Source organism: Rhincodon typus, chromosome 3 (genome assembly GCF_021869965.1).
Source record: "Rhincodon typus isolate 14 chromosome 3, sRhiTyp1.1, whole genome shotgun sequence".
Classification (NCBI taxonomy): domain Eukaryota; kingdom Metazoa; phylum Chordata; class Chondrichthyes; order Orectolobiformes; family Rhincodontidae; genus Rhincodon; species Rhincodon typus.
In genome coordinates this window covers 113000663-113027157 of record NC_063334.1, presented here as the reverse complement: position 1 = coordinate 113027157, position 26495 = coordinate 113000663, and the positions used below count along the sequence as shown (strand labels likewise).

General features: G+C 39.5%; 1 protein-coding gene across 1 annotated transcript in view; it reads left to right on the top strand.

Moving 5' to 3' along the window:
- spcs3 (signal peptidase complex subunit 3) overlaps positions 1-21803 on the top strand; it is a 32092-nt gene extending 10289 nt beyond the window's left edge. The window contains exons 2-5 of the mRNA XM_020517706.2: positions 10099-10172; positions 12199-12275; positions 15808-15923; positions 20582-21803. Of these exons, the coding sequence (XP_020373295.1) occupies positions 10099-10172; positions 12199-12275; positions 15808-15923; positions 20582-20714 (400 nt within the window). The 3' untranslated portion in view covers positions 20715-21803. The remainder of the gene's footprint in view (positions 1-10098; positions 10173-12198; positions 12276-15807; positions 15924-20581) is intronic.
- Positions 21804-26495: the final 4692 nt, after the last annotated feature.

The following is a 26495-nucleotide window of genomic DNA, read 5'->3' as shown; positions in this document are numbered from 1 at the left end:
TTCTAATGTAGGTTCACTTTTTGTGTTTCGACTGGAGTGTCCACTATCTCTTTCTCCCCCCTCCACCATCTCCCTTTTCTGTCTTTCTCTCTCCCCCCTCCACTATCCCCTATTCCCTTTTTTGTCTCTCTCTCTCTCCTCACCCACCTCCACTATCCCCCTTTTCCTTCCTGTTTTCTTTATAATATCCTGTTCTTAGTGTTGAACGCCCTGCACATTTTTTCTCTCTACAGTGTTTTCACTGGAGTGTGTGTTTTTTTTAAAACACTAAGTTTAAGCTTTTCATAGGCTCTGTACTTCCTGTATGTTTTTCTTCTAATGTAGGTTCACATTTTGTGTTTGTATACAACTGCGCTCTGTTAAGTGTCCTTCCCTCCACCCCACCTTCATTACGTATCTCCTTCACCCGAATGTTTTCTGTGAGCTGCCGCATGTTGTTATGAGGACTGCGTAGGTAGCTGTATGCACATTGTCCCCTCAAATTTATGTATTTATAAATGGCGCCTGCAACAATTACATCGGCATCCCCAGAGCTGATAGTACAGTATTTGCCTTTCGATTCTGCCTTCTGGTAGCTTTGACCTTTCTATAATGGGGGTGCTGCCGCTGCTGGAGCTACTTAACGTTTGTATGTGTGAGTGAAGAGAGGGAGGAAGTGTAAACACCACCTGCTTACAGGATTGTGTTTGACTTGTGTTAACCAGAAATCACTTAAATTTTCAACATGTCGATTTTTCACCTTCAAAAGATAAATGCGGTTTCATTTCCGTTGTAGCGATTGCCAATTGCTTTAGTCCACGTACCTACGAGACTGCTACTGTCTGACCCACATTGGCAGTTGTAACGCACGATTGGATGAAAATCAAATGTAGCCATGCAAATATAAAATAGGAGACAGAAAACAGCAGATCAGACAGCATCTGTGGAGTAGCATTTCATGACTTTATCAGAACTCAAATGTAGTGATACTGTTCAGTCTCTTAATGCCCACACTTATTTTGTTCAAACTGAACACATTGGCCATAATTATCGCCCCTGTTCACAAATTGAAGTCCTAAATACATGATGCATGACGGGTTTACTTGCAGTGTTCTTTTTCGAATAGTCATGCTTTGCTTTTTCACATATTGCAAATTTGAAATAAAAATAGAATTTAAAAATAAAAATAGAATGTTCTGTATAGCTTGCATTGTGCCCTAATTTAGGAACTAGAATGTTTGTGTCACAACTTGATCTGTACATGAAGTAACCTGAAGGTGTTTTACAAAGGTTTGAGCTGTAGAACAGGGTGTATGAGAATACATGATGTGAACTTTAAATAGAAGGCTATAACAAATGCTTTGTACTGTGGCTCTTGAGATTTCATTGCTTTCCGTTGGGAAATATGAAAACCCGACATTTGTGAAGCTATTGAGTTGTGTGTGGTACAAAATCTCTTCACGTGTTAGTACATGGAACAGCACAGCACAAGAATTTGGCCCACCATGTCTGTGCCAAAAACAAAAATGGGAGAATTACATGGCTATATTCAGTTCAGAAGTTTGGGTTGTCATTAGTAAACTTTGCCCATTTTGAACTTGACCTTTTAAATATTTATAAATGACTACTTTGGTGTTTATGGTGCATATTGTTTGGTTGATGCTCACTATGTAAGTTCTTAACTTGTATAGAACAAGAGTAAAATATTGCAGATGCTGGACATTTAAAACAAAAAACAAGAAGTGATAGAGAAACTCAGCAGGTCTGGTAACATCTGTGAAGAGAGAAACAGTTAATGTTTTGAGTCCAAGATGACAACTTTTCTGAACTGAAGAGATTCTGTAGAAAAAGGTGGTGTGAAGTGAAAAATAAGGCCAAGAGTCAGAGGTTAGAGATCAGAAATCAGCGGTGTCATAGAACAGAAGGTAAATAAAGCTGTAATGGTTGTAGAGAAGAGATCCGGTGTGTCTTTTATCACTACAAGGCTTGATTTCTCTGTTCTTTTTGCCAGCCTACCTTTTTCATTCTTTTATAAACAATGGTCTAGCCAGAATAGCAACATTTATTTTCACTCGCCTTAAGATTTGCCCTTCTATCATCCCAGTTACGTAAAAGCTGTGCTGGCTTTCCATGGCTTTCACTTCACTTTCTAATCTCCCCACAGGATCACTGCTTTCCAAAATGAGCCTCTGCTGCTCTGTCACCATTTTTCTTCTTGGTCTTAACTCACTTGTTGGTTGGCCCATTGCCTTTCTCTGTTGTGCCCCATGCTTCAATCATCTTTCTTTTCACTTTGTCCTTGCTCTCAAAAGTCTCCAAAAGAACCACCACCTCAGCTCTGCTTTTATCAAGGCCTCATTACCCCGTGGCCCAATCTGTTCAGAGTGGTGACTGCTCTGAGTTATTAATGGCTCTGTTGTATTATAAACATGTACAGTGTTTTCTTTTGTCTGATACGGTTTCCCTTTGAATATATACTATCTTTTAATTTCAGTTTTGTCGTACTGTCATGCAAATGGAGTAATTGAGAGTCAAGTAGATGTAGAAAGGGAATTCAAGAAACCTTTTTCTGGTGTGTCACACAGATTGTAAGCATCAAAGGAAGCTTTCTATTAATTAACTAATGTTTTGGTGAACAAGTGTCAAAAGGCTATATCTAAAAAAAAAGTGAGCTGGAGATGTGGGGCATATGAACTGAAAGAGAATTCAATTTGACACACACTCTCCAGTGCTTAAAACCATTAAATCTCTAACTTGCCTTTTAAAGTTCATGCCACGAGTGGGAAAATCCATCTGACATATCTGTACTGATTCAGGTATCTCTGACACTGTTTCTGTGCTGTATGCCTCTGACTTGAGCATTTTGCAAGTCTGTAGTAGAGTATGAACCTGTATGGAGTGAGCATCTGTGGGTACATAAGATTTCTTGTTGAATTTGTGGAATACTTGATAGTGTTATGTATGTAATTATTCATTGCAGTGACACAGTGGAATTTGGGCTCTTTTGATTGGAGACTGTCATCTGAAACAAGAAGTCCAACAACTTTCCCTCCGCTTTTGTTAGCACAGCATTGCTGTGTCCCCTGATACCTTAGGGTTCACCATTTACCTGAACTGTTAATTGAACAATTCATAGGGGTACTGTGGAAACTGAAGCAGGACGAGGACTGGATGTGCTGTTTAAAAATGGCTCATTTACTGACACCTCAATATTTTTCCAACAGCTGCAGGACTCAAGTTCAGAATGTGATCATACACTCACCACTTGTTTTGAATGTTTTTCCAATTGGAAAATGTGACTCCTTCTAGGACTGAACAGACTGTTTGCTTGTGGCACTGCACTTAATACCAATTCTTATCTTCTCACACTTTTTCAAATTTAACTGTCTGTTCTTAATTTGTTATTACTGTATTTAATTTTTTGGAATTACCCACCCAACACCATTGTTGTAGCATTGTCACTGAGTATTATAATAATTCAGGGAAAAATGGACTAAAAAGTTGTATTGATTACTAATGTGAATCTGTTTTCTCTGGACCTACTTTCCCGTTCTGAAAAAAGGTCACTGGACTAGTTGTCTCTGATTTCTGTCCACAAATACGACCAGACCTGCTGAGTTTTTCCAGCAATATCTGTTTTTGTTACAATCTCTGAAATTTAGAAAAATGATGGCCCATCTCGTCGGACTGTTTAAATCCTAAAGAGTTTTGACAGAGCACTTGGAAGCAGTGTACACTGGCTGGCATGGTTAAAACGAGGGGACATAGTCCAAATGGTTGATCCCTTATCCTGAGACTAAGATGAGGAGAAAGTTCTTCAAAGAATTATAAATCCTACGAATTCTCCATCCCAGGGGCTTAAGGATCCTGAGTCATTGAGTTACATTCAATGAGATGAGCAGATGCTTGTGTGTAAAGGGAATCAAGGAATATGGGAATAGAGCAAGCAATTGGAGTTGATCTAGGGTCTCCAGCCATAGAATCACAGTGCCAATACACGAGAAATAAGAGTCCACTTATGAGCAACAGTTAGTTAAATTTGATCTGTATATCTTTGAGTGTAGGAAGTTGTGCGATTTGTTTTAACCTAGGTCTTAAAAGGACAAAGAATTTGAACGGTACGTAGATAAGCTATGTTCTCTGGAGAGCATCCAGAACACACAGCATTCATCTGGAAAACTGCACACCATTTTAAATCAAAGGGCAATTGAAATCTCCATCCCAAAAATGGAATGGATGCTGGATGAAGCAAACGTTTTTCAAGAGGTAGATACATTTGTTAGGAGGTCAGGGTATATGAGGACGTGAAGCACAGGTGGGCAAATAGGGTTGTGGTGCATACCATCTACAGAACGATTATAACCCAGAAGAAGACTGATCAGCCTCTGTGCTGGTTCTTGACGAGCAATTCAGCTGGATCCATTCCTCTGCGCTTATTGAGCAACCCTGCACTTACTTTCTCTTTAGGTCTCTACCTGATTCCGTTTGAAAGCTCTGATTGTATATGTCTCTGCCACTCTGTCAGGTCATACATTCCAAATACTAATCTCTTGTGAATTTTGTTTTTTAAAAAAAGAAAAATATTTCCCTCATGTCACTGTTGTGAGTAAATGGCGGAACCAGCTTGAGAAACACAGGCTACAATATACCAAGTTTAAACTAAAGTTTGAAGTATATTTTGAAGCTACCTCCTTATTTTCAGCCATGGGATGAACCTGTGTTCTGTCTCCAGTCTGCAAATATCTCCACACTGAGTTTGCAATTCCTGGCCCAATTCCATCTGGCTGAAGGCACCAAAACAGCAGTTAATTTAGGACTAAATGAGGCTTGCTGAGAACAGCTATTGAAATAGGTAGTTTGGGAATTGGCAATGTTACACTAACGCTGAAATTATGCTTGAGGCATGTCCAAAGAAGTGCATTTCTAACCATGACCTGTTAAAAGTAGAGTCCCTTAAATGCATGTGTTTCTGTGTCAGAGCACTTCAGTCCTCCAATGCTGTTAACATCTTTATTTAATGTAGTTTGGAAAGTGGCAATTCTGCATTTTGACCATGCAATTTTGAAATTTAGAAGTTTAGGGGGTCTTTCCCTGAGTGCAGATGTCATGTGCCCAACCTTTTCAAAGTACAGCGTGGCTGAGAGTAGTTTTTGTTACACTATCACAGCTTCTAATGATTGGTGGAATATCTATCTGTTACATGATGCCTGAAACACACTCATTTATTGGCTTTGATCCAGAGATCAAGGTTGTCCTGTGTATAGAATTCTTATTTCATATGGCCAGTTCTCTAGGTCATCTGAAAATGCCAGACAGGTTTGTCTTGGGAGCTGTGCTGATGGCCTTTTTATTTAAAGGTTGCAGCTGTTGCTGGTTTTGTTTTGATTCCAAGTATAAGTGGTTGAAAGTCTTTTGAGTTGGTGGAAGAAATATCAGAATATATTTTGGAAAACCTGGTACTGATCGGTGCTGTAAAGATTGCCTGTGCAGCCGGAAGTAGCATTGTCGAAAATATCGGGTACTATTTGCGTAGCTCAGCTGTTTGATCATGCTAGAGCTCAGTGACAGTCTCTGGTGGCCTTAAAGACTCGATTTTAAGTCAACCAAGGGAAGTTCAAATTCCGCTGCGCTTCTGACTTATTTTGAAATGACAGCAGTGAAGTGTATAATGGGTAGGATGTAGCTGGATGTTTTGGAGAAAAGTTAACAAAAGTACCAGACAGAATCACTGTCAGCCGTGTTCATTCTGTAGGTAATAGGTACAATAGATGAAATATTGAAAGATTTAGCTGCCTGTACCAAGTATATGGTTAACTGTGCAATGACACACACCGATCCAATAAAGCCTTCAATGAATGAATAGAATATTGCTAAAACATAAAAACTAGGAGCAGGAAGTAGGCTATTTGACCCTTCAAGTCTGCTCTATCATTTAGGATCATGGCTGATCCTCTGTAGCATTGAGTTACTCTTACTTCCCCACTTTACCCTTGACCTTCAAAATCTAGAAATTTATCCACCTCTTTCTTGAATATATCCAGTGGTTTAGCTTTCGTTGCCTTATGTGGTAAACAATTCCACAGGTTCAGTAGCCTTTTGAGTGAAGAAACCTTTCCTCATTTCAATCCTAAATGGTCTATCCCATATCCTGAAACTGTGATCTTTGGTTCTGGACTCCCCAGTCAGGGAAAACATCATCCCTCCATTTAGGCTGTATCTAGTTTGTGCCTCTGGTGCCCTATATCCTAATAGGGAATATAGGAATAGGATAGAATAATCAGTCCCTCAAACCTGTCCGATCATTGGTTTGATCATGGCTGATCTTAACATTGACTCCATTCGCTTTATGTGATTCGGCTTCCATCGATGTGATGTGACTGTACCTTTGAATACAGTATGTGGAATGTACAACTGTGCTATTTCACAGAATAAGCAGAGTGCTGACGAAGGCCATTCAGCCCATCAGGTCTACTTTGGCACCAATACTCAATCAATCACCTGCCTTTTCATCAAAACCGTGCACATCACTTCCATTTTAAAAAAAATTATCCACTCCTCTTGAATACCTCCATTGGACCTGTCTCCGCCACACTTCCAGCAGTGCCTGCTGAATGAAAAATCTTTTTCCTCCCCTCTCATTTGATTCGTTTGCAAAATACTTTAAAAGTCTGCCCCTGGTTTTTCATCAGTTTGAGTGGGGCCAGTGTCTCCATATCTACTCTCATGATTTTGAAAACTTGTATGAAATCTCCTCTTTGTCTTCTCTTTTCTAAGGAAAACAGATGCAACTTATCCAACCTATCCTCATAACTAAAGTTAACATGAAAGTTGGTTGTCGCAATCTTAGGTGATAGCAATAGCAAACAGTTAAATAGAGCTAAAAATACCGGGAGCTGTAGCAAAATACAGGAATACATAAACTGGTTGGGAGACTGATCAGCGAGATGGAAAATAAATGGTGAAATGGTTTCTTCTTGACAAACCATACATCACCTCACAAGAAATTTGGGGCAGGATCATCTGCCATTGTTAAATTTAAATTGTCTTGTGCGTTTGTGCACCCACACCTGAGCAAAGGTGAACAGTCGTCCCACATCTGCCAGAGCCTCTGGCAGTAGGAGAAGCAGGAAGACTGAAGAGGAGTGGTACAATATAGAACCCATAACAACCTATAATCCAACTATATTACCACAATAGGAAGACAGATTTTAGACTCACTCACCGACTCATTGATGTATAGGATCAAATGTTGTGATTCCAGTATAGATTCCTGGAGAGGTACCACTTATTTCAGTTGGTCATTCCGAGCATGTTCCCTTTATGTTGTCTCACACTTATAAAAAGTAAACAATAACAGACAATATCAGAAATGCTCAGCAGGTCAGGCAGATTCTGTGGAACGAAACCAGATTCAAATTTGTTTTGTGCTCTTATTCACTTGTTTGTGGGATGCCATCAGTTTGAAAGGATGTATTTCATTATTGCATTAAGCTAACCTGCAGCTGAGGAAAGGCTTCTCCAGTTATTCCCCATCCTCTTTAATAAGCTATTGCCTGGGCTCCTCAATGTTGCTCTCCATCAAATGTGGCCTAGTAAAGTCTAGTCACTCTCCCCATGCCCCTTGAGCCATGGCTGTGAATAGTGAATGCTGACATATTCACCTCAGAGTTGTGAACGTGTGGAATTCTCTACCACAGGAAGCTGTTGGGTCCAGTTCATTAGATAGTCCAGTTCAAGAGGGAGCTGGACATGTTCCTTGCGGCTAAAGGGATCAAGGGGTATGGGGAGAGAGCGGGAACGGGATGCTGAGATTGCAGGTTCAGCTATGATCATATGGAATGGTGGTGCATGCTCAAAGGGCCAAATGGCCTTCTCCTCCACCTATTTTGTATGTTTCTAGGTTATCTAATGTTTGAATGCTAGTGCTGTCCAGTAGTTACAGGAATTGGAAATACACTGGCAAGTGAAAACCTGTAGTGACCTCTATTACTAAGAAGCAGCACAACCTAAAAGGCCAGGAAAATTCTTGTACTCTGGTTGTGTAATAAGCCGTGAGTCTGTAATTAGTTTGTAAAAGAAAATTCCAACTTGTGTTTACGTTGACAAGGTTAGGATTTACATTGACCTTGTGTATTGAAAGCAGAGCTTGATCTTTTGGTTGCCCACTTAGAATTGATTATTCACAGTGGCAGCCCTTGGTGAAATTCTGGCAAGAGTTGAGTAGATTGTGCTGGTAGATTTCAAATTATAACTTTTGGAATCACTTGGGGGTCTGGGCAATTTGTATATATTTTACACTGGACACACGTTGGATTCTAACATGGGCATTAAGATCAGGAAAAGAGAAATTATGAGGATTATGGGGAAAAAGTCTGGGAGGTGGGAACGACTGAATGATGCTTTACAAAAGCCAGTAAATGTGTTGTGGATTGAATGGCTACCATCAGAGCTGTAAGATTCTCTGACTTCACATATTGCATCCACTTAATTCAGCAATGAAAGTGCTGCTCCAATTGAGAGTCTCACTGACATCATTTAATCTAAAATTAGTCTTTGTGATACAGTCTTGATTGCACTTGTCTTGTGTTGATGAGATTAAATGAGAAACAGGCACATGAATGCGCAGTGTGGATTAGTTGAGCAAAATGCCCTGTCTTTCTGTATTATAACTACAATGTAATGTTTGTACTGTTTCCACCGGGGCAGGTACTGCTCTGTTACAATTGGTGTCTCCCTAGATCTATTCTTGGCCCCTCCTATTTTCTACAGGCTGCCTCATGGGAACATCACCTGGCAAAAAAAACAGCATTAATTTTTACCTGCATGCTGATGACACCCTGCTGTAGCTCACCACTACTCTCAATTCCCCCAATGTTGCTAAATTGCCATTATTCTGTACTTGATGAGCAGAAATTTTCTACGATTAAATAGTGAAAGGATTGAAATAGTTTTTTTTCGGCCCCCGCTTCAAACTCCATGCCCTAATTACAAACTTGGTCACTCTTAGCAACTAAGTCAATCTGTTTGCAAATGTTTGTGTTGTATTTGGCCCTGAAATTGACCTCCAAATCCGAGATTTGCTCCATCACTAAGACCACCTATTTTCACCTCTGCAGTGACACTGAACTTCGCCCCAGTCTGACCCTTCATCTGCACCATCCCTAATTCATTCTTTCATTACCTCTCCACCTGACTGTTCTCCTTGCATACCTGGCTGTTATCTGTCACGTAAGCTTAAGGATATCTAAAGTCTTCTGTCTGTTTTTTAAATCACATCAAGTCCCTCTTTACTGATTTACTTCTTTGCTTGCTGACCCACATTGCCCCTTGGTAAGGCAGCTTGTCAATTTAAAAATTCTCCTTGTCTTTGAACTCCTCCATGCTCTTGCCTAATTCTGTAAACTCCTCCATCTCCACTACTTGTTTGAGATTTTGCACTCATCTAGTTCTGGCCTCTTGCCTATCCCTCATCAACACTGGTGCTATGACTGTGTTGCCTCAGCCCTAAATTGTAGGACTGCCTAATATTGCCTGCCCTCTCTACCTTGATTTTGTCTTTTAAGACTGTCCTTAAACCTCCCTCTTTAATTGTGATTTCGATCATCTGATCTACCAAAGGTGTTGGCATAAAAATTGACCTTTGAAGCTTCTGAAAATCCCTCCTTAAAATGGGTTCAGCTTTTATAACTTTGTATGTAAGTGAACAATAATTCTGAAATATCATCAACATCTGGGGCAGAGTCAGCATGTCTCAAACTGCCATGCATCTTCAGAGTGGAACTTGAGCCTTGAAGAGATAGTAAGAACTGCCAATGCTGTAGTCAGAGATAACTGTGGAGCTGGAGGAGCACAACAGGCCAGGCAGCATCAGAGGAGCACGAAAGTTGACGTTTCTCATCGGGCTGCTTCTTCAGAAATGGGTCCCATTTCTAAAGAAAGGTCTCGACCCGAAAAGTCAACTTCCCTGCTCCTCTGATGCTGCTTGTACTGCCATGCTCCTCCAGCTCCACACTGTGTTATCTTGAACCTTGAAGACTAACTTTTTACTCCATTTTAATAACTATATAAAGTACCTTGAATGTGGTTTGCGTAATAAGGACTCAAACATTTTTATTCCAGGAAAAATGTGGAAGATTTTACGGGACCCAGAGAAAGAAGTGACTTGGGATTGATCACATTTGACTTATCTGCAGATATCCTTTGAATATAATTTGCATAAAGAGAATGCTACTTAAAACATGGAACATCTCTGTCATATGATGGCGTCCAGTGAAATACCTTTACATTAATTTGGATTGAAAAGCTGCATAAATGATCCGAACAAGTTGCTATATCTAAAGTCCATAAACTGAGGGGTTTGAGAATCACACCGGAAGTTTAAGTAGTGAGAAGAGCCATGGCACTGTCCAAACTGTTAAAGACTTCTTCCCTTTGTTCCCACAGACCTTGATCAGAGAATGTTAAAAACTGATAACAAAAAGAACATTTTAATTCTGATATAATTTGGAATGTCTGCTGTCAGCCCTGTTTAAATGCCAGTGAATAGAACAATAGGTAATCCTGTCACGTTTGAATGTAAGCTTTAGGCATTGTTTCCCAGTGCAAAATGTTTGATAAAAGCTAGTTTTTTCTTTAAAAATGCATGTGAAATAATGTCATAATTCATCAGTATATCTGTCGGGATGCTTGTTTGAATGCTGATTGTTCAAAGCTGAATCTGTGTTTTAACATAAACTGAACTTGCCTTTCTGAGAATTGTTGATGCCACAAAGAAATATAATATTGCCACGCAGTCACGGTTGTCAGGAAGGAGCTCGCAAATTCTTTTTTTTTATATAATTGACAAACGTCCACACTTATGATCTCTATTACCTAGAAGGGCAAGGACAACAGGAGGAAAGAGCACTTATGCTTGTATGTTCCCCTCCAGGCCATTCACCATCCTGACTCGAAATTGTATCACCACTCCGTCACTCTCATTGGGTCAGATTCCTGAAATTGCCTTTCTGATACCACTGTGTACCACAGTGCCGCAGTTCAAGAAGCCAACCACCACCACTTCGAGGGCATTTAGGATGAAGAACAAATGCAGTTATATTTACAGCCTGTGAATGAATAAATAAATATAAAATCAAACTGAAGAAACACAGCATTATTACTGAGTATCTTTAGAGTTAGACGCATGTGTGTTTGTTTTTCCTGTTCAATAAGACCATTAGTAGATTTCCTGTAAAGATGCTGCTGGAGTTTCCAGGTTTGGATTACAACATATGCAGCTACAGATCTGTATCAGGTGGGGTTGAGAATGTAGAACCCTTTGGATAGAAACAGCAGAGATGGGACAGGCTGAAATATTTACAGTCAGTAAGATAGGTAGGCATGGAATTTAATTTGAAGCAATCTTCAGCAAAAAAGACTAAATTGCCAAAGACAGTAAATGAGGCATGGCCTTTTGTGATAAATTCTATAATCTTATTCGTCCTAGTCAAGATCATGACAGTTTAACGTCGTCTCTTTAAGTGAAAAGTAAAGAGTCAATCAAGCAGACATAAAGCATCTTGGCTAAGTGCATTTCTGCTTAATTCCTCAACTATATACTATCCACACTAAGTTTGCCAATTTCATGTAAAAGTCCCAAATGCCAGCAATGCTACATTCTTTCTGTAAAGAGGCAATGGTGTAGCGGTAATCTCACTGGTCAATAACTCGGAACCCGAGGCTGATGGTCTCGGGACATGGGTTTGAATCCCCCGTTGGTGAAATGTGAATTTAACAAAATTCTGCAATAAAAATCCCTCTTGGTGGAAACTACATGACCACCGTCAATTTGTTGTGAGAATCTAATTTCCTTTAAGGTAGGAAATCTTCCATCTTTACCTAATGCAGCCTACGTATGACTCCAGATCACAGCAATGTGTTGAACTCTTTAACAATTATGGATGGGAAGTAAATGCTGGCCTCTCCAGCAATGTCCACATCTCATGAGCTTATATTTTGTAAAATCACAGACATTACTTTTCTTGAGGCATTTTTTTCCTTGCAGAAACAGAATTAAGTGCCCCTAATTTTAGTTAGTCAACTTCAGAGCCTTGAGTTGGACTGAAGCAAGAGCAAAATCTACCAACTCACTTTGTGGTTGATATGAATGATTGAGCAGTGTGAATTTGCCACCAGTTAATCTTTTTTACTGCTTGTTCTTTTTCTTTAACCGCATTGTACATTTGAAGCCAATATTTGACTGGAACGTCAAGCAACTGTTCTTGTATTTATCAGCGGAGTACAAAACTAAGAATAATGTGAGTATGTTTTCACGAAATCCTGTTCAATAGAAATTTAGAGAATATCTGGCTATTCATTGTGGCAGCAGCATGAGCATTTGAAGGTTGTCTTGCCCTGTCCAGTGCCAGGATTAAAGACCAGTCCTTTGCAATAGCGTAGAGATTGGAGTGCAAGAAGTAGAATTCAACCTGTCATGGCCCACACAAGAAGTATCAGCTTAGGAAGAACTGGGAATGATATTCTGTTGGGCAAGTTTGAGAAGCTAAGTCACAGATGAGTGACCTCTAGATCGTTGTCTCATCAATATTCAAATTGGCAAAAGTTCAGGAACTTTGAAGGCTAGATGTGTGGTTGAAAGATGATCTGGTTGGTGGACTTTTGATTCTTCTGGGGAAGTTGGGAACCGCTTTGCTGGAACGGACTCTACTTAAACTTGACTGAAACCAGTTCCATTTGAACATATGAATTGGGAGCAGAAGTAGGCTACTCGACCCTTCTAGGCTGCTCTGTGATCCAATAAGATCATGGCCGATCTGGTTACTTTATTTCTGTGGCCCCCATAATCTTTGAATTTTATTAATGCGAGTAGCTTTTTTACTCCTGTGCTAATCTAACTACCCCATCTTAGAATTCTTCAAAGACTCTGCTTGCATTGCCTTTTGAGGAAGAGTTAAAAAGTTACTCAAACCAACTGGAGGATAATAAATCCCTAGTTCTAGGCCTGGTGAATCGTGCCCTGGTGGGCTTTACATTAACGAAAGGAAATGGATGATGGTTGGATTCATGAAAATCCCTTTTAAAGCAGCGCAAGAAAAATTTAGACTTTGGAGCAGCAAAGTGATTTGTGAAAATTACAGTAATTGACAAACTTTGATAAAGGGATTTAATGGCTAAGGTAACAGCAAGGGAAAAATAGAAAAATGGTTTGTACAAATATGAATTTTCAGCAAAATAGATGAATTGACAGAAATAAAATAATTTGATCTAGTCACTGAAGAGACATGATTGTGAGTGGTCAAGATTTGACATTAATGAAACGCCAGGGTACTTGACATTTTTCTTAATAGGCAAAGTGGAAAAGAGACCGGAACGTCAACCTCTCTGCTCCTATGATGCTGCTTGGCCTGCTGTGTTCATCCAGCCCTGCACCTTGTTGTCTCGGATTCTCCAGCATCTGCAGTTCCTACTATCTCTGGTAATAAAGTTGCCTGCCTGATAACAAAGGGCAGTAAAGGAGAAGGATCTTGGCTCAGCAACTCAAGATGTGGAATTGGTTTGGATAGAGCCTAAAAATAAGACTAGGAACAGGAGTAGTAGTAGGAGTAATCTCTAGGTTCTCTTACATTGTCGTACTGGGCAGTGTATAAATCTGGAAATTAAGGTGCATGTAGTGGGGCCGATGTGGTAATCATAAGGGCTATAATCTTATGAACTGAAGAAAGTAAGGATCCAGTACTAGTGTGGTGTATAAGTTCATGGAATGCATTCAAGATCATCTTTTAGATCAGTTTGTCAATGAACCATGCAGACCTGGCTATTTTAGAAGACTATTTTGCAGTTGGGTGGAGTTAATTAACCCTGTAAAAGGGGCTATGAGGAAGAGTGATCTACAACAAAACAAACTACTTGTGCATGAATGCTGGGTTGGCCAAAATGTATTGGACAATTGGGTTACAGACTAAGCAATGGCATATATTTAAAGAAATATTCATTATTGACAACAAATGCACATTCCCTTAAAGACAACGCAGTGATAAAATGGTCTAACTGTATTTCGTAAGTGAAGCTAAAGATAATGTTAGATTAAAGAAGAGGCTTTGAATGATGCTGAAAAGAGGATTTAGCCTGAGAATTTTACAATTTAGCAAAGGATGTAAAAGGAATTGATGGACAAAAAGGGGTAAAAATAAGGATAAATGACAAGAGACTTGTCGGTTGTAAAAATGTCTGTTGGTAAGAAAATATCAAAACAATCAGTAAATGTAACCATGGGTGTCATAGAGGCATAGACAGAAGAAATTATGCTGAGGAATAAGGAAATTGCAAAAACATAAAGTGAATACTTTCTATCTGTCTTCACGGTAGGAAACCTAAAATCTTCCAGGAATAGTGGAACATTAGTGGCAGGAAGAATAGAGGAGTTGAATATTATTCATGTGGAAAAAGACGGCAGAAAGCTACAGAGCAGGAGGGATTTGGGAATTCTTGTGCACGTATGACAAAAATCTAGCATCCAAGTCCAGCAGGTAATGGAGAAGTCGCATGGAATGTTTGCCTTTATTTCAGAAGGAATTCAGTATAAAAATAGGGAGGTTTTACTGAAGCTGTACAAGGTACTAGTCAGACCACAGGTTTGAGACCCTAACCTAAGGAAGGATATATTAGCATTGGAGGCAGTTCAGAAGCAGTTTTCTAGGCTGATACTGGTTATGGAGGGACTATTTTATGGGAAGAAGTTGAGTGGGTTGGGCCCGTACTCATTGAAATTTAGAGGAATGAGCAGTAACCTTATTGAAACATGCAAGATTCTTAGGGGACTTGCCAGGATGGATGTGGAGAGGTTGTTTCCCCTTGTGGGAGAGCCTAGGACCAGAGGGCATAATTTCAGAGTAAGGATTTGCCCATGTAAGACACAGAGGAGGAGGATTTTCTTCTGAGGGCAATGAATCTGTAGAATTCTTTATTGCATAGTTCTGTCGAAGCTGGGCCACTTGGAATATTTGAGGCTGGGAGAAATATTTAATCAGGAAAGGAATCAGGAGTTTAAAGGGAAAGACAGAAATGTGGAATTGTGTTATCAGATCAGCCATGATCTTTTTGAATTGTGGAGCAGACATTTGCGTCTTATGGCCTTGTTTATTGCAATGGGAATGGAACACATCAACATTCCGTTTGCCGTTCTAATCAAAACACATAAAGTTCTTAAGGAGCTTGACAGGATTACTGCTGGGAGGATGTTTCTGCAGCATAGGAAGTCTTGATATAATGGTCACACTCTGGGTTGTGAATCTCTGAAATTCTATATGCCAAAGAGTTGTGGGTGCCCAATCGTACAGCGTATGCTAGAGAAAAATAATCTATGTTTGGAAAGTAAAGAAATTGAGAGATAACAGGGAATATGAAGCAGAACATCTGGTTGAATTACCTGCTCCTATTTCTTGTGTTCTTAATTTTCAGATTCTTGATGCTAATTTGGAGTAATGGATTTAAGCAGATATTACTGTAAGGATGGACTTTATTGTGTGTGGCCTTGACTAGGCTGAGGGGGAATGAAATATGGCATATTGAAACTATGATTAAACTCTGCAAATGAAAGAAACACTCAGTAGGTCAGTTCCAGTCTATGGAGAGCAGATGGGTGAAGATGTCTCAGGTGTGTACCCTTCATTAGAACTGCCTCCACGCAGATGCAGACTGACAAGCTGAGTTTTTACAGAATTCTGTTTGTGGATTCTCAGCACCTGAGATTTTTTGGTTTCATTATGATGTGTACTGGCACCAGTCACACGCTGTCTATACAAGTTTTTTGAATTCTGTTTGAAAATGCAGGCACTGAACCAGGTTGTTCTGTGGGACAAGATTGTTCTTCGTGGCGATAAGACAAAATTGGATCTGAAAGATGTGAAGTCCAAATATTTCTTCTTCGATGATGGAAATGGCCTCAAGTAAGACATTTCTACCCATCTATAGCTTAATGTAGCAGTTTTTTGCCAAGCTATAGCTTTTTAAAGCAGCCATAACTAATTGAATTAATCCACTTATCCGTGATTCACAAATGACAGTTATTCCCGAGTGAAGCTAAGCAAATGATTTACAGACGTTAACAGGTGGGATGTAATGAGAAATATCGAACTAAACATAAGTGTGTTGATAAAATACAGCTCTGTCAGCGTCTGAAAACAGACTGAAGCAGCAGTGGAACACTTGCCTGAAACTGTTCTGATGAACTAACCAAATTGTAGCATTATCTTGTCTTTCCAGTTGAGTGCTGGATTTGATGTGTGCATAGTATTTATTCGCTGGGCATAAAGGAATATATTTGCTTCCTATACTCGATCCTCGATTATGTATGACCAAACTGTCAGCACCCTCTTACAGACTGCATTTAAGATCTTGAGTAAATTCAAGTGTCACAAACTACTACTGTGAGTCTGCATTGAGCTAAATTTGTGTCATTTTGCAGGTGGTAGTGGTGCAGCAGTGGTTGGGTGAGTTGGGCTGGAGAAAGACTCTGTTCTCTTGTGCAATTTTCTGAAGGCTGTGAATCAACCAAAGAAAGCATCGACACTGTGCTGCCCTTTCTCTGGATTTCCCATGTGTGAAGTAGAACAGAGATAAACTAAGTGTTTGCATAAATTAGCATTGATTTCTGGGTTGTTGGAAATGGGAGTTGCAGCTGGGCTTTCTCAAAATTCCTTCTGTCTCATGCTTGCTCGCACTCGACTCTCTCTTTCAAACACACGTGCATGCTCGATCTTGCTCTCCCTCCCTCCCTCGCTGGGTGTTTCCCGTCTTTGCTGTCGCTGTCACTGTCTCTCGCCCTTCGCGACCCCCCCTCACGCTCTCATTTACGTCAGAAGCTTTGAGATTAAAGTGGAATTCCAAAATGATCAACAACCTTAGCTATTTTTCATCTGCCCAGTGTGTGATTTAGTAGCGAAGACATGAGACCAACAAGAACCTTTTGACCTATTGCCTGGTTGTTAGATTTATTAAGTTTTAAATGAAACAATAAACATCTATTTAAATGCCATCACCTAAGAATTTGAAATGGACAAATATTAGAAAATATACTGAGGTGGAGAAGTGAGAGAAAGAGAAAGAAAGAAATGTGTTTGAGCATCAACACTTAGGAAACGGAGGGAGGAGAAGGAGAAGGATGAAAGGTAGATGTAGAGAGTTGGGTCAAGGTTTTGGTTCACTGATCAATACCTCCTGAGCAAGATTGTGGGGGTAAGTACACTTGAGCAGCATTACAGACCAATGTGGGATTGACTGCTACCAAAACATTGCCCAGTCACCAGTTTTATCCTAGTTACCTTCCAGCTTTAAAACATTTTTCAGCCTAGCCATTAAGGATATGGATTATTCACATCAGTGAATCAGAAATGGATACATGAGAACACAGTGTACATAACTGCAGCAGTGGCTAGCTATAATACTTCTACTCTTATGATCAGTTGCAATAAATTGCTCACTTAGACAATGAAGTAATCTGTCCCTCGAATGATTAATGTAATCATCACAATACTGTGACTGTGTTGCTAGAGTGAGAAGTGTTCAGGAAGGTCATTTTTGTAGAGTTTGGGATGCAAAAATACCGTCAGGAAAATAACCAATCTTTTAATGAGCTGTAATGGTATAGTTGAGAGAAGTTGAAAAAGGTTTCGTGCTTTGTGGGAAATTTGATATCAGGAAGATGGTATATGTATTCATTTGCCCTTCACATCCAGGGTTTAGATTGGGTGTAGTGAAATCTGCGTGTCTGTTACACTTGTAAGGGCCTTCAGTTATTAGAGCTAATGTCTATTGTTGTAATTTTAGATTCCTTCTAAAATTGGGCTAAATTGGTTAGCTGTTGGTAGCATTGTCAAAGCCTTAATACAGGATTTCCCAAAGTTTGTGGTGGGGTGGAGTTTGGACTAAGAGGGGTTGGGTCAAGTGGGGTCATGAGCTCTGAGGCAGCTACTGAGTTATAACAGCTGTGCTCCTGTGCTTGCAGTTCTCACTTGGGCCGTGATATTTTTCAAACTTCAGTATGTTAGGATTTGGGATTTTGGTGTCCTGTTCTACTATTGTTATAATTATCTTACTCCGTTTAATAATCAGATATGTGAACTGAACAGGTAATAAACTCTTGAAGTTTATATACATATAAAAGACAACTCCCTGTGCAAATTTTTAGCCGATGTGTTTTTTTTTGTTTAAGCAGCCTGTGATATGGTTAAATCCCCAACAAAATGCACGCTGCCACTGCTAGTTTGTATCCCTTTGTCTGCTTTGTTGCTGTTGGCCAGGAATATGGTACTGAATCTGAACTCTGATCTAGGGAAAGTCAGGCAGAGGCTAAAGCAGCAAGAATTCACATTTGATCCAGTGATTCATTTTGGGAAAGTGAATGTGTGAATGAGATTTGATGGTCCACATTGCTCCACCCTAAATAACTGACCTTTGCGGTGTTAACCAACGACATGGTGAAATATCAGTGCCGTTTCCCATCAGTGCAAGTACATGCCTGGGTGAGTCTTTACAGGGAGAAGGTAGGCAATGGTGATAGATCAAATGTTCAGTCATTAATGCTTATGTGCCATCAAGGACCTGTGGTGGTGACATTGTAGAATTTAAAATTTCCAAAAGCTCGCTCTTATAACCACCAATACTGTTGATTCTCGATTTTATGTATAAATTTGTTAATTTTTGAAATGTAGAAATGCATGTGTACGTCTAGTTCTCGAACTGGCAACGAGTGAAACATTTCAAGACTGATTGAAAGTGATTCAGTATGGGTACACCACAGCACTGGAAAAAGTTTTGTGTTCATTGAAATTCTTTTTAAGGGGAAGCAAGACCAGCATCTGAGGGAGAAAGGAATAAAGGGTTACAATGGATTTAGATGAGGCAAGAGAAGGCTGAATTGGAACATTAACACCATATGGAAGTAGTAGGTAGAATGCCCTGTTTATGTTGTTTATTTTATGTAAATAATACCATTCAAGACCAGTGGCTCGGTGGTTAACACTGCTGCTTCACGGCCAGGGATCCAGGTTTGATTCCAGCTTCCGGCATCTGTCTGTGGAGTTTGTGCATTCTCCCTGTGTCTGTGTGGGTTTCCTCTGGGTGCCCCAGTTTCCTCCCACAATCCAAAGATGAGCAGATTAGGTGGATTAAGCCATGGGAAATGCATGGTTACAGAGATAGGGTAGGGAGGTGGGTTTGGGTGGGATGCTCTTTGGAAGGTCATTGTGGACTCGATGGGCAGAATGGCCTGCTTCCACACCGTAGGGATTCTATGAAAACCTGAACCTCTCTGCCTCTGTCTACTCCATTAAGAAGTTCCTTAAAACTTATTTTCAGAGGAGATTCAGGATTTGTCTTACGAAGAAAGATTCCGGAGGTCATGGTTTTAAAATGAGAGGTACAGATGTAAAATGGAGGCGAGGAGAAATTATTTCTCTCAAAGGATCTTGAATCTGTGGACTTCATAATCCCAGAGTGTGATGAATGCTGGGACATTGAATAAATTTAAGGAGGAGATAGATTTTTAATTAGTAACAATTGAAGGGCTGCAGAGAGCAGACAGGAAAATGTAATTGAAGCTGCGATGATAAGAGCCATGATCATATTAAATAGTGGAGGGTGTGCTTCCCTCCACTCCACTTGATGAAGGAGCAGAGCTCCAAAAGCTTGTGATTTCAAATAAGCCTGAAGGGCTATAAGCTGGTGTCATGTGACTTCTGACTTTGTCCACCCCAGTCTAACACTGGCACTTCCACGTCATGGCTACCTTGACCAAGTTTCAGTTATCTGCCCCAATATTTGTTTGCAACTCAGTGTCAAATTTTGTTTTTATTATTCTGTGAAGTGCCATGGGTGATATGTTACTCTGAAGGTGTTTATAAATACTTATTGTAAAGGCTATTCAAAGTGAAAACGATTTTCTGCTTTCAACCTAATTGCTTGCTCTTTCTTGTCAAGTGCTCCTAAAGCTCGCTAGTCTTTTCAATTTACAATAACACCAAATTACATTTATATGGCACAACATTCTAAAGTGCTTAACAGGAGTGTGATCAGATAAAATAGTCCAAGGGGTGGCTTTAAGGACTGATTTTTAAAGGAAGACGTTAAGAACAGGATTTCGGATTTGGGGCAGAGATGCCTGAAGGCATACTGCCATTTGCAGGGGACGAAAGTCGCACATGCACAAGTGGCCAGAATTGGTAGGAACAAAAACAGGAGTTGTTGGAAAAGCTCAGCAGGTCTGGCAGCATCTGTGAAGAGAAATCAGACTTAATTTTTCAGGTCTGGAAGGGTCACTGGACCCAAAATGTTAACTCTGATTTTTTTTTTCTTCACAGATGCTGCCAGACCTACTGAGCTTTTCCAACAACTTCTGTTTTTGTTCCTGATTTACAACATCCAAAATTCTTTTGTTTTTTTTTAGAGTTAGTAGGATGCTGTTCTAAAAGGTGATACAGCTGCACTTGGGGAAGGACAAGAATGTGGAGAATGAGAAGTTGGGTAGAAACTTTTTGGTGTATATATGTAAATGATTGTGTTGTCCCATTGAAACATAACTTGTACACTTGGCATTTTCTTTTGACAGGGGTAATGAAAACATCACTTTAACTCTGTCCTGGAATGTGGTTCCAAATGCTGGGATTCTGCCTCTTGTAACGGGTACAGGTCACAGTTCTGCCGCCTTTCCAGATTCCTATGAGATGACAAAGAACTATTGAACTTTTGACTAATTTCCTTTTGTTATATTACCTTCTATTGTTGTAATTTGAAGCTCATAACTTGGAACATATTTTTATATCCAAATATCATGTCTGTGTGGCTGGGGTGAAAATAAATCTGAAAATTCACCCAAGTGAAAAGAAAATGGGTGATGGTTTTGTATTTTTTGTAACAGGCGCACAAGAAATCCTTTTACATTGTAATGTTTGTGTCCAGATTCAATTCCCATTGTAAAACTAAACAAGGGGAGGTGTTGGGGACATTTATTTCAGTGCAGTTCTTAATTCCTCCAACCTCCCACCCTCCCAAGTCTGGAAAACACTTTCTCCCTCTAGTGTTCAATTGTGCACAACAGACATTGGCAGTGCACTGTTTACAACGTGAATTTCAAACAGTTTCTTTTCCAAAGCCAAAACTCGTGTTACTACTTTGCCAACCATTCAGTGTACTGAGAAGGGAGGGAACTCAGTCTCAACTGTGCTTTCTTTGCTTCCCCAGCCCTAACCGAAATAAAAGGCCACTTTGACTCATTTTGCATCCTTGAAGAAAATGACTGCCTTCCTAATAATTATGGTACTTCGTAATTCCTCCTCTAACTTCTCAAACTCTAGTCTAAAGCTGTAAGAATCTCTGTTGAATAAACAGGGTAAGGATTTTCTTTTTACAATAAAACAAAATTGAATCCTATTCCACGGATATAGATGGGCTGTTTTATTTCAGGACTGTTCATGTTTTTCTTTGCATATTAAAAACACACAGTAAATTGAAGCATGAGTATTTATATCGAGTGATCTGAAGACAATTGCTGGAGTCCAAAATTTGCTTGTATCCTACAGCACAACAGCTTTTATATTGTATAATTACTGTGAATTGCAACAAATACAGCAATGTACATATTCTGTGGAACAGAATACATTAATCCTGTTTGTGCTGTGTTTTTTGATGATTAGTCATACTGTACGTGGATGGCTATCAATTTAGAAACCTGAGCCTGAGAGAGATTTTTAAACTGATTAAGGTTAGGGTGACTGTACTAGAGAAGAAAATATGTGTTTGAATAAAGGGGTTTGTTTTCGTTTTGCCTGTGAGCAGTTAAGTGGTCGTGACCTTTTTTTATCTTACTGCCCGCTCCCTCACCAATAAATGTATAAATTAAAGGAACCCAGATACATACCTTGCCGTCTGCTGTTCTACCTAATGGCTTTGCAATGTGGACTGAATGTAGACATTGAGACTGCATGTGTGTTCATAGTGCTTCCGGTTTCTTCTGCACTAACATTGGAAATCAGAGGCAATACATTATATCGTGTGCGATTTGCTGCTCCTGGTGCACATGCCTATTTGTTTCTCTGGGTTTCAATGGAGATACGATGAGGTGTCCTAAAATTAATTGCAACCTAATACAATTAAGTGCTTTCCACATTTCTCCAAAGTAAATTTTATGATTAGAATCCTTATTGTGAATATTACGTGCTCTAAAGTTTGACTAGTAGACAGCAGATTATGACAGTGGCTTGGTGTAGTTTGTAGATATTGACAACAACTTGTGATGAAATTCCAATGGTGTTCCATCTTGTCCTGTTGGCAAGGTGCTTTATCACCTGAGCATGTTTGTTCAAGATAAGCAATTTAGCATTTGATGGAAGCTCACGTATCATTATCTGAGGCTGGGAGTTGAGCCAGGGTCTTCAAGCCCTTCATCTCTATTACACTGTGTTGCTGTGCATTATCTTGATCTTCTTAGTTTATTCCTACCTGAAATCTTGAAGCATATGCAAGCAAAGTTTGCAAGGGAACACTGGATTCTGACTTGAGAGCAGATTCACATTTGGTATGGTTTACACAGCTTTTCTATAGTAATAAACTTTTGATGACTGGGCTTTTGTCGGATTACACACCATTCTTGTGCTGTAATGTTCCTTCAGGACATTTCCTCCAGGAAAAAAAATCCTCATGTTAGCAATGTTCTATAAAAATGTTAGCCAAAAAAAGATGAGGGTTTGTTATTGCAATCTGCTACAAAGAAAATTGCACAGCAGTTTGATAGACATCTGCTATTTTTCATCTGAATATTAAAAGAATTTAAACCAAAGGAGCATTCAAGTAATTATTCTTCAGAAAGGGGGGCGCAGGAAGATGCATTTAAACAGTCATGAAAATTTGTATGGCTGTCATACATGCAATTTCAGAATCTTTGGAGAAGAAAGGAGTTGGCCCCAGGAGTTTTCAGTCTGATGTTTTCTGAGAACGTTCTGCAACTTTCATTTGAGGTACATGTCCAGATTCTGTCTTGATGCCAAAAGAGAAAAGCATTGCTGCAAACTTCATAGGGGCAATATTCGATGGAACCTTGTCAACTAATCTTTATAACCCTGTTACTAATTACAAGTATTTGACGTTTGGGGTTAGGGAAGAAACCTTTATTTTGCAGATGGTGGAGAAGTAGGATAATGGGGAGAGAATTTGAATTGCTGAAATGCTTTACTGATATCCTGTGATTAGCAGTCCTGTCAAAGGTGCCTTTTTGAATAAGGGATGTGAGCATGGAATGTGCTGCTGTGTCTCAAAACTTCAAATGTGTTTTACAATAAGCTGCGTTTGATTGTAATAGCTTTGGCTTTCTGACCACCACCTTCCATCCCATTTAAACATCAATCAAACTGTAATTGGTTTTTTTGGGCTAGCTTGTTTGTATTCCTTTATACCTCAAACCAGAGAAATAGGTTTGTTAGTAACTGTCAACCATTGCTGGGATATGAACAGCATTTTGAGATTGAACTACTTTTTTTGACATAGGTTTTACTACGTTACAATATTTGCCTTCTCTATTTGCAAGGCTGGTTTAAAAGTGAGTGTCAACCATTAAAATAACTCGTACATGCACGTCTTCACCATAAGATGTCAGTCTATCCCCTTTCCTTTTATTTATTTCTGGTTAATTTAAAATGCTGACTTTGCATATTAAATTAATTTATACGCCATGTTCTGGCAAAAATGTTCTCTATTAACAGATTACTTGTTTTGAACCTGTAGCTTTGTACATTATATGCTAAGAAGGAAATGTTTTGACTTTATTCATTGCTTCAGTGCTCTAGCAATGCAGTAATTGCACATACTAAATTTCCTACAAATGTCTTTTTTCATCATGAATATATTAAAGAGTCGGTTGTGGTTTAATTATTGCTGTTGGGTACAACGTTTTTGAGCAGATATTGAAGGTACCAGTGCCAAAAGTAACAAACTTTGTAAAGGTTTCAGCAGAAAACCAAAGTCACACAGCACCCAGCAATATTAATGGGCTTGTTGGTCACATGCAACTTTGGAAATACTCTGAAATGTGAATTTAAAACCTTTGTTTTCTTCTATTTTATTGTCTGATCCATTTGTGTCAGTTTGTATGCATAATGTTTTTCCTTCTTAAGATCTGCACTTTGAACTGTGCCGTTTCAACTTCAATTAAACTCCATTGTCTTTGGCATTGTTTAATACAGGTGATTGTTGCAGGCTGTTGCTCAGCAGGATGTTCTTGTCCTGGGCCAAGAGGAAGGGTCCTCCACATAACTGGAATTTTTTCCTTCCACTTCCCTGTGCAAGTAGGTGTGCCATCTCGTGCTGCGTGCTCAAACTGACACAAACGGTGTTGATAACCTAAAGTACTATATCGTGAATGTAATGTGCCTGATATATAGCCAGCTGGCTTTGATTAGAATAGGTCCCAAAGGTAATGAGGTGAATGGCATTAGTTACACCAGCTACTTTTATCTTTCTTGCTTTCTGTTCCTGCTCTTGTTGAATAAAAGTTGCGTTTGATATTTGCCTTACCAAAATCTAGAGAATATGTGAATACCAAAGCCAACACCTCAACTACTTCACTTTTAAGACTTGGATGAAGGAACCAAAGGTTTAGTTGCCAAATTTGCTAATGGCACAAAGATAGGAAAGTAAGTAGTGAAGAGGGCATTGGGAGATTACAAAAGGTAAGTGGGCAATAATCTGACAAATGGGTATGAATGAAAATTGTGAAATTGCCCATTTTGGCAGGAGGAATCAAAAATAAATCTTAATAGTCTGTACAACAGTGTGAAGTGGTTCAGTGATATTTTCTGATTTTGATACAATGCCAGAGAATTGTTAATTTTGTCAAGAATTTTCAAAATTGAGACATTGCATTTGATATTGCTCTAGTTCACATTCAGCAAGAATCATTACAAAATCTGCAGTTGGATACAAAGTGTCCAGCAGAAACTGTTGAAACTCTATATGCAGTATGTTATTTGTCTGCCTGACACCAGACTCCTGAAGCAACTGCTTTATCTACTCTGAACTCAGGTGTGGCAGGATCCTCCCCAGGAGGGCAATGGGGATGGTTAGAGATGTCCTCAAAGCATGCCTGAAAAGATCAAATATTCCAATCAACTCGTAAGGGAGTATCTGGTTTGGGACCCAACCAAAATAGAGAGAATTTGTTTGAGAAAGTGTCAAGAGACCACAGTCAATACATTGGGAAGTTTCTTCACTTTTTCCAACAAGTCATCTATCTGACCCTGCAACCACTACTGGTTCTGCATGTGCTGGTGTCTGTATCTCCTGCTAAGTTAGAGTGGAGGCAATTTATCCTTCATCTTGAAGCACTATGCAATACCATTTCAGTTGAAAACAGAACATACACAGTGCATGTAAATGTACTTTATGTATATCAATGTAAGCAGTACCTTCTATCATTCAAGCCAAGTACACCCAATGATTACAAAAACTTGTTTACTGTGTCTTGTTGTCATTTTACCATCAAATGCACCAAAATAGGATATCAGTACTGAAATTACTTTCAGATATCCAACATGTCAAGAATGGTTGCTGGCTATCACTGGTGTGCAGTGTAATTTAGAGGATGCTTTGCAGCATAATTATAAAAGTTGTGGGATTCATTAAATACTTAACTAGGGTAGGGATTCTACCATAATCGCACTATGTAGTTTTAACAGCCAAGCTACACTAAGAGATGATTGACATCACAGCTATATATTTCCTGTGCGTTCATATAATCTTCCATCATAAGAAGTGCTATTTTTGTACTTGTTGGTGTCTTGTCATCCTTTTGTTCCTAGGTCTAATTCATTAAATTGCTGGTCAGAGGTATGTACTGACATTATACCGATTAATGAAGACTTTCCCTCATCTGTGATGTTGTGAAGTCTGGGTGTTGCCTGCATCCTGCAGTACCTATTAAGGATGTCCCAAAAGGGGAAGGGATACATGAGATTTCTGATGTTGATTTAACCTAAAGGTTTGAACTGTGGGACTATAACAAGAAACTGGTATCTCTTAATACTGCCTGTTCGTAATAAGAAAATTAGCCTTTTCATTATGCAGTTAAATTTATTGGCAAGTACTGAAACTATACATGTGCTTCTGACAGATGTTACCGATGTTTGATAGTAATCAAATCATTGCACCAATAATTTGCATTTATGTTGTACCTTTTGGCATTTGTCATTTTTTTTAAAAAGAATGCCTAATGAGCATAAGATTGATGTTGGAAGAGGTGATTATAAAGCCATCTGTCATCCTGGAGCTATTTTCCTTGCTGGTGTTTTTGCCAGTAGCTGAGTCCACTCTGTCCATGGTGACCATCACCTAAAGAAGTTGCTTTTTTAATGAAGGTGGTTTCCCTGTGGCATTCTGGAGGTTCTTCAAAGCCAGAGACTCCCAAACTGCTGACCCACCAAAGCCTCGCCCACCACCCCCCCCCCCCACCCCCCCCCCCCCCCCCCCCCCCACCC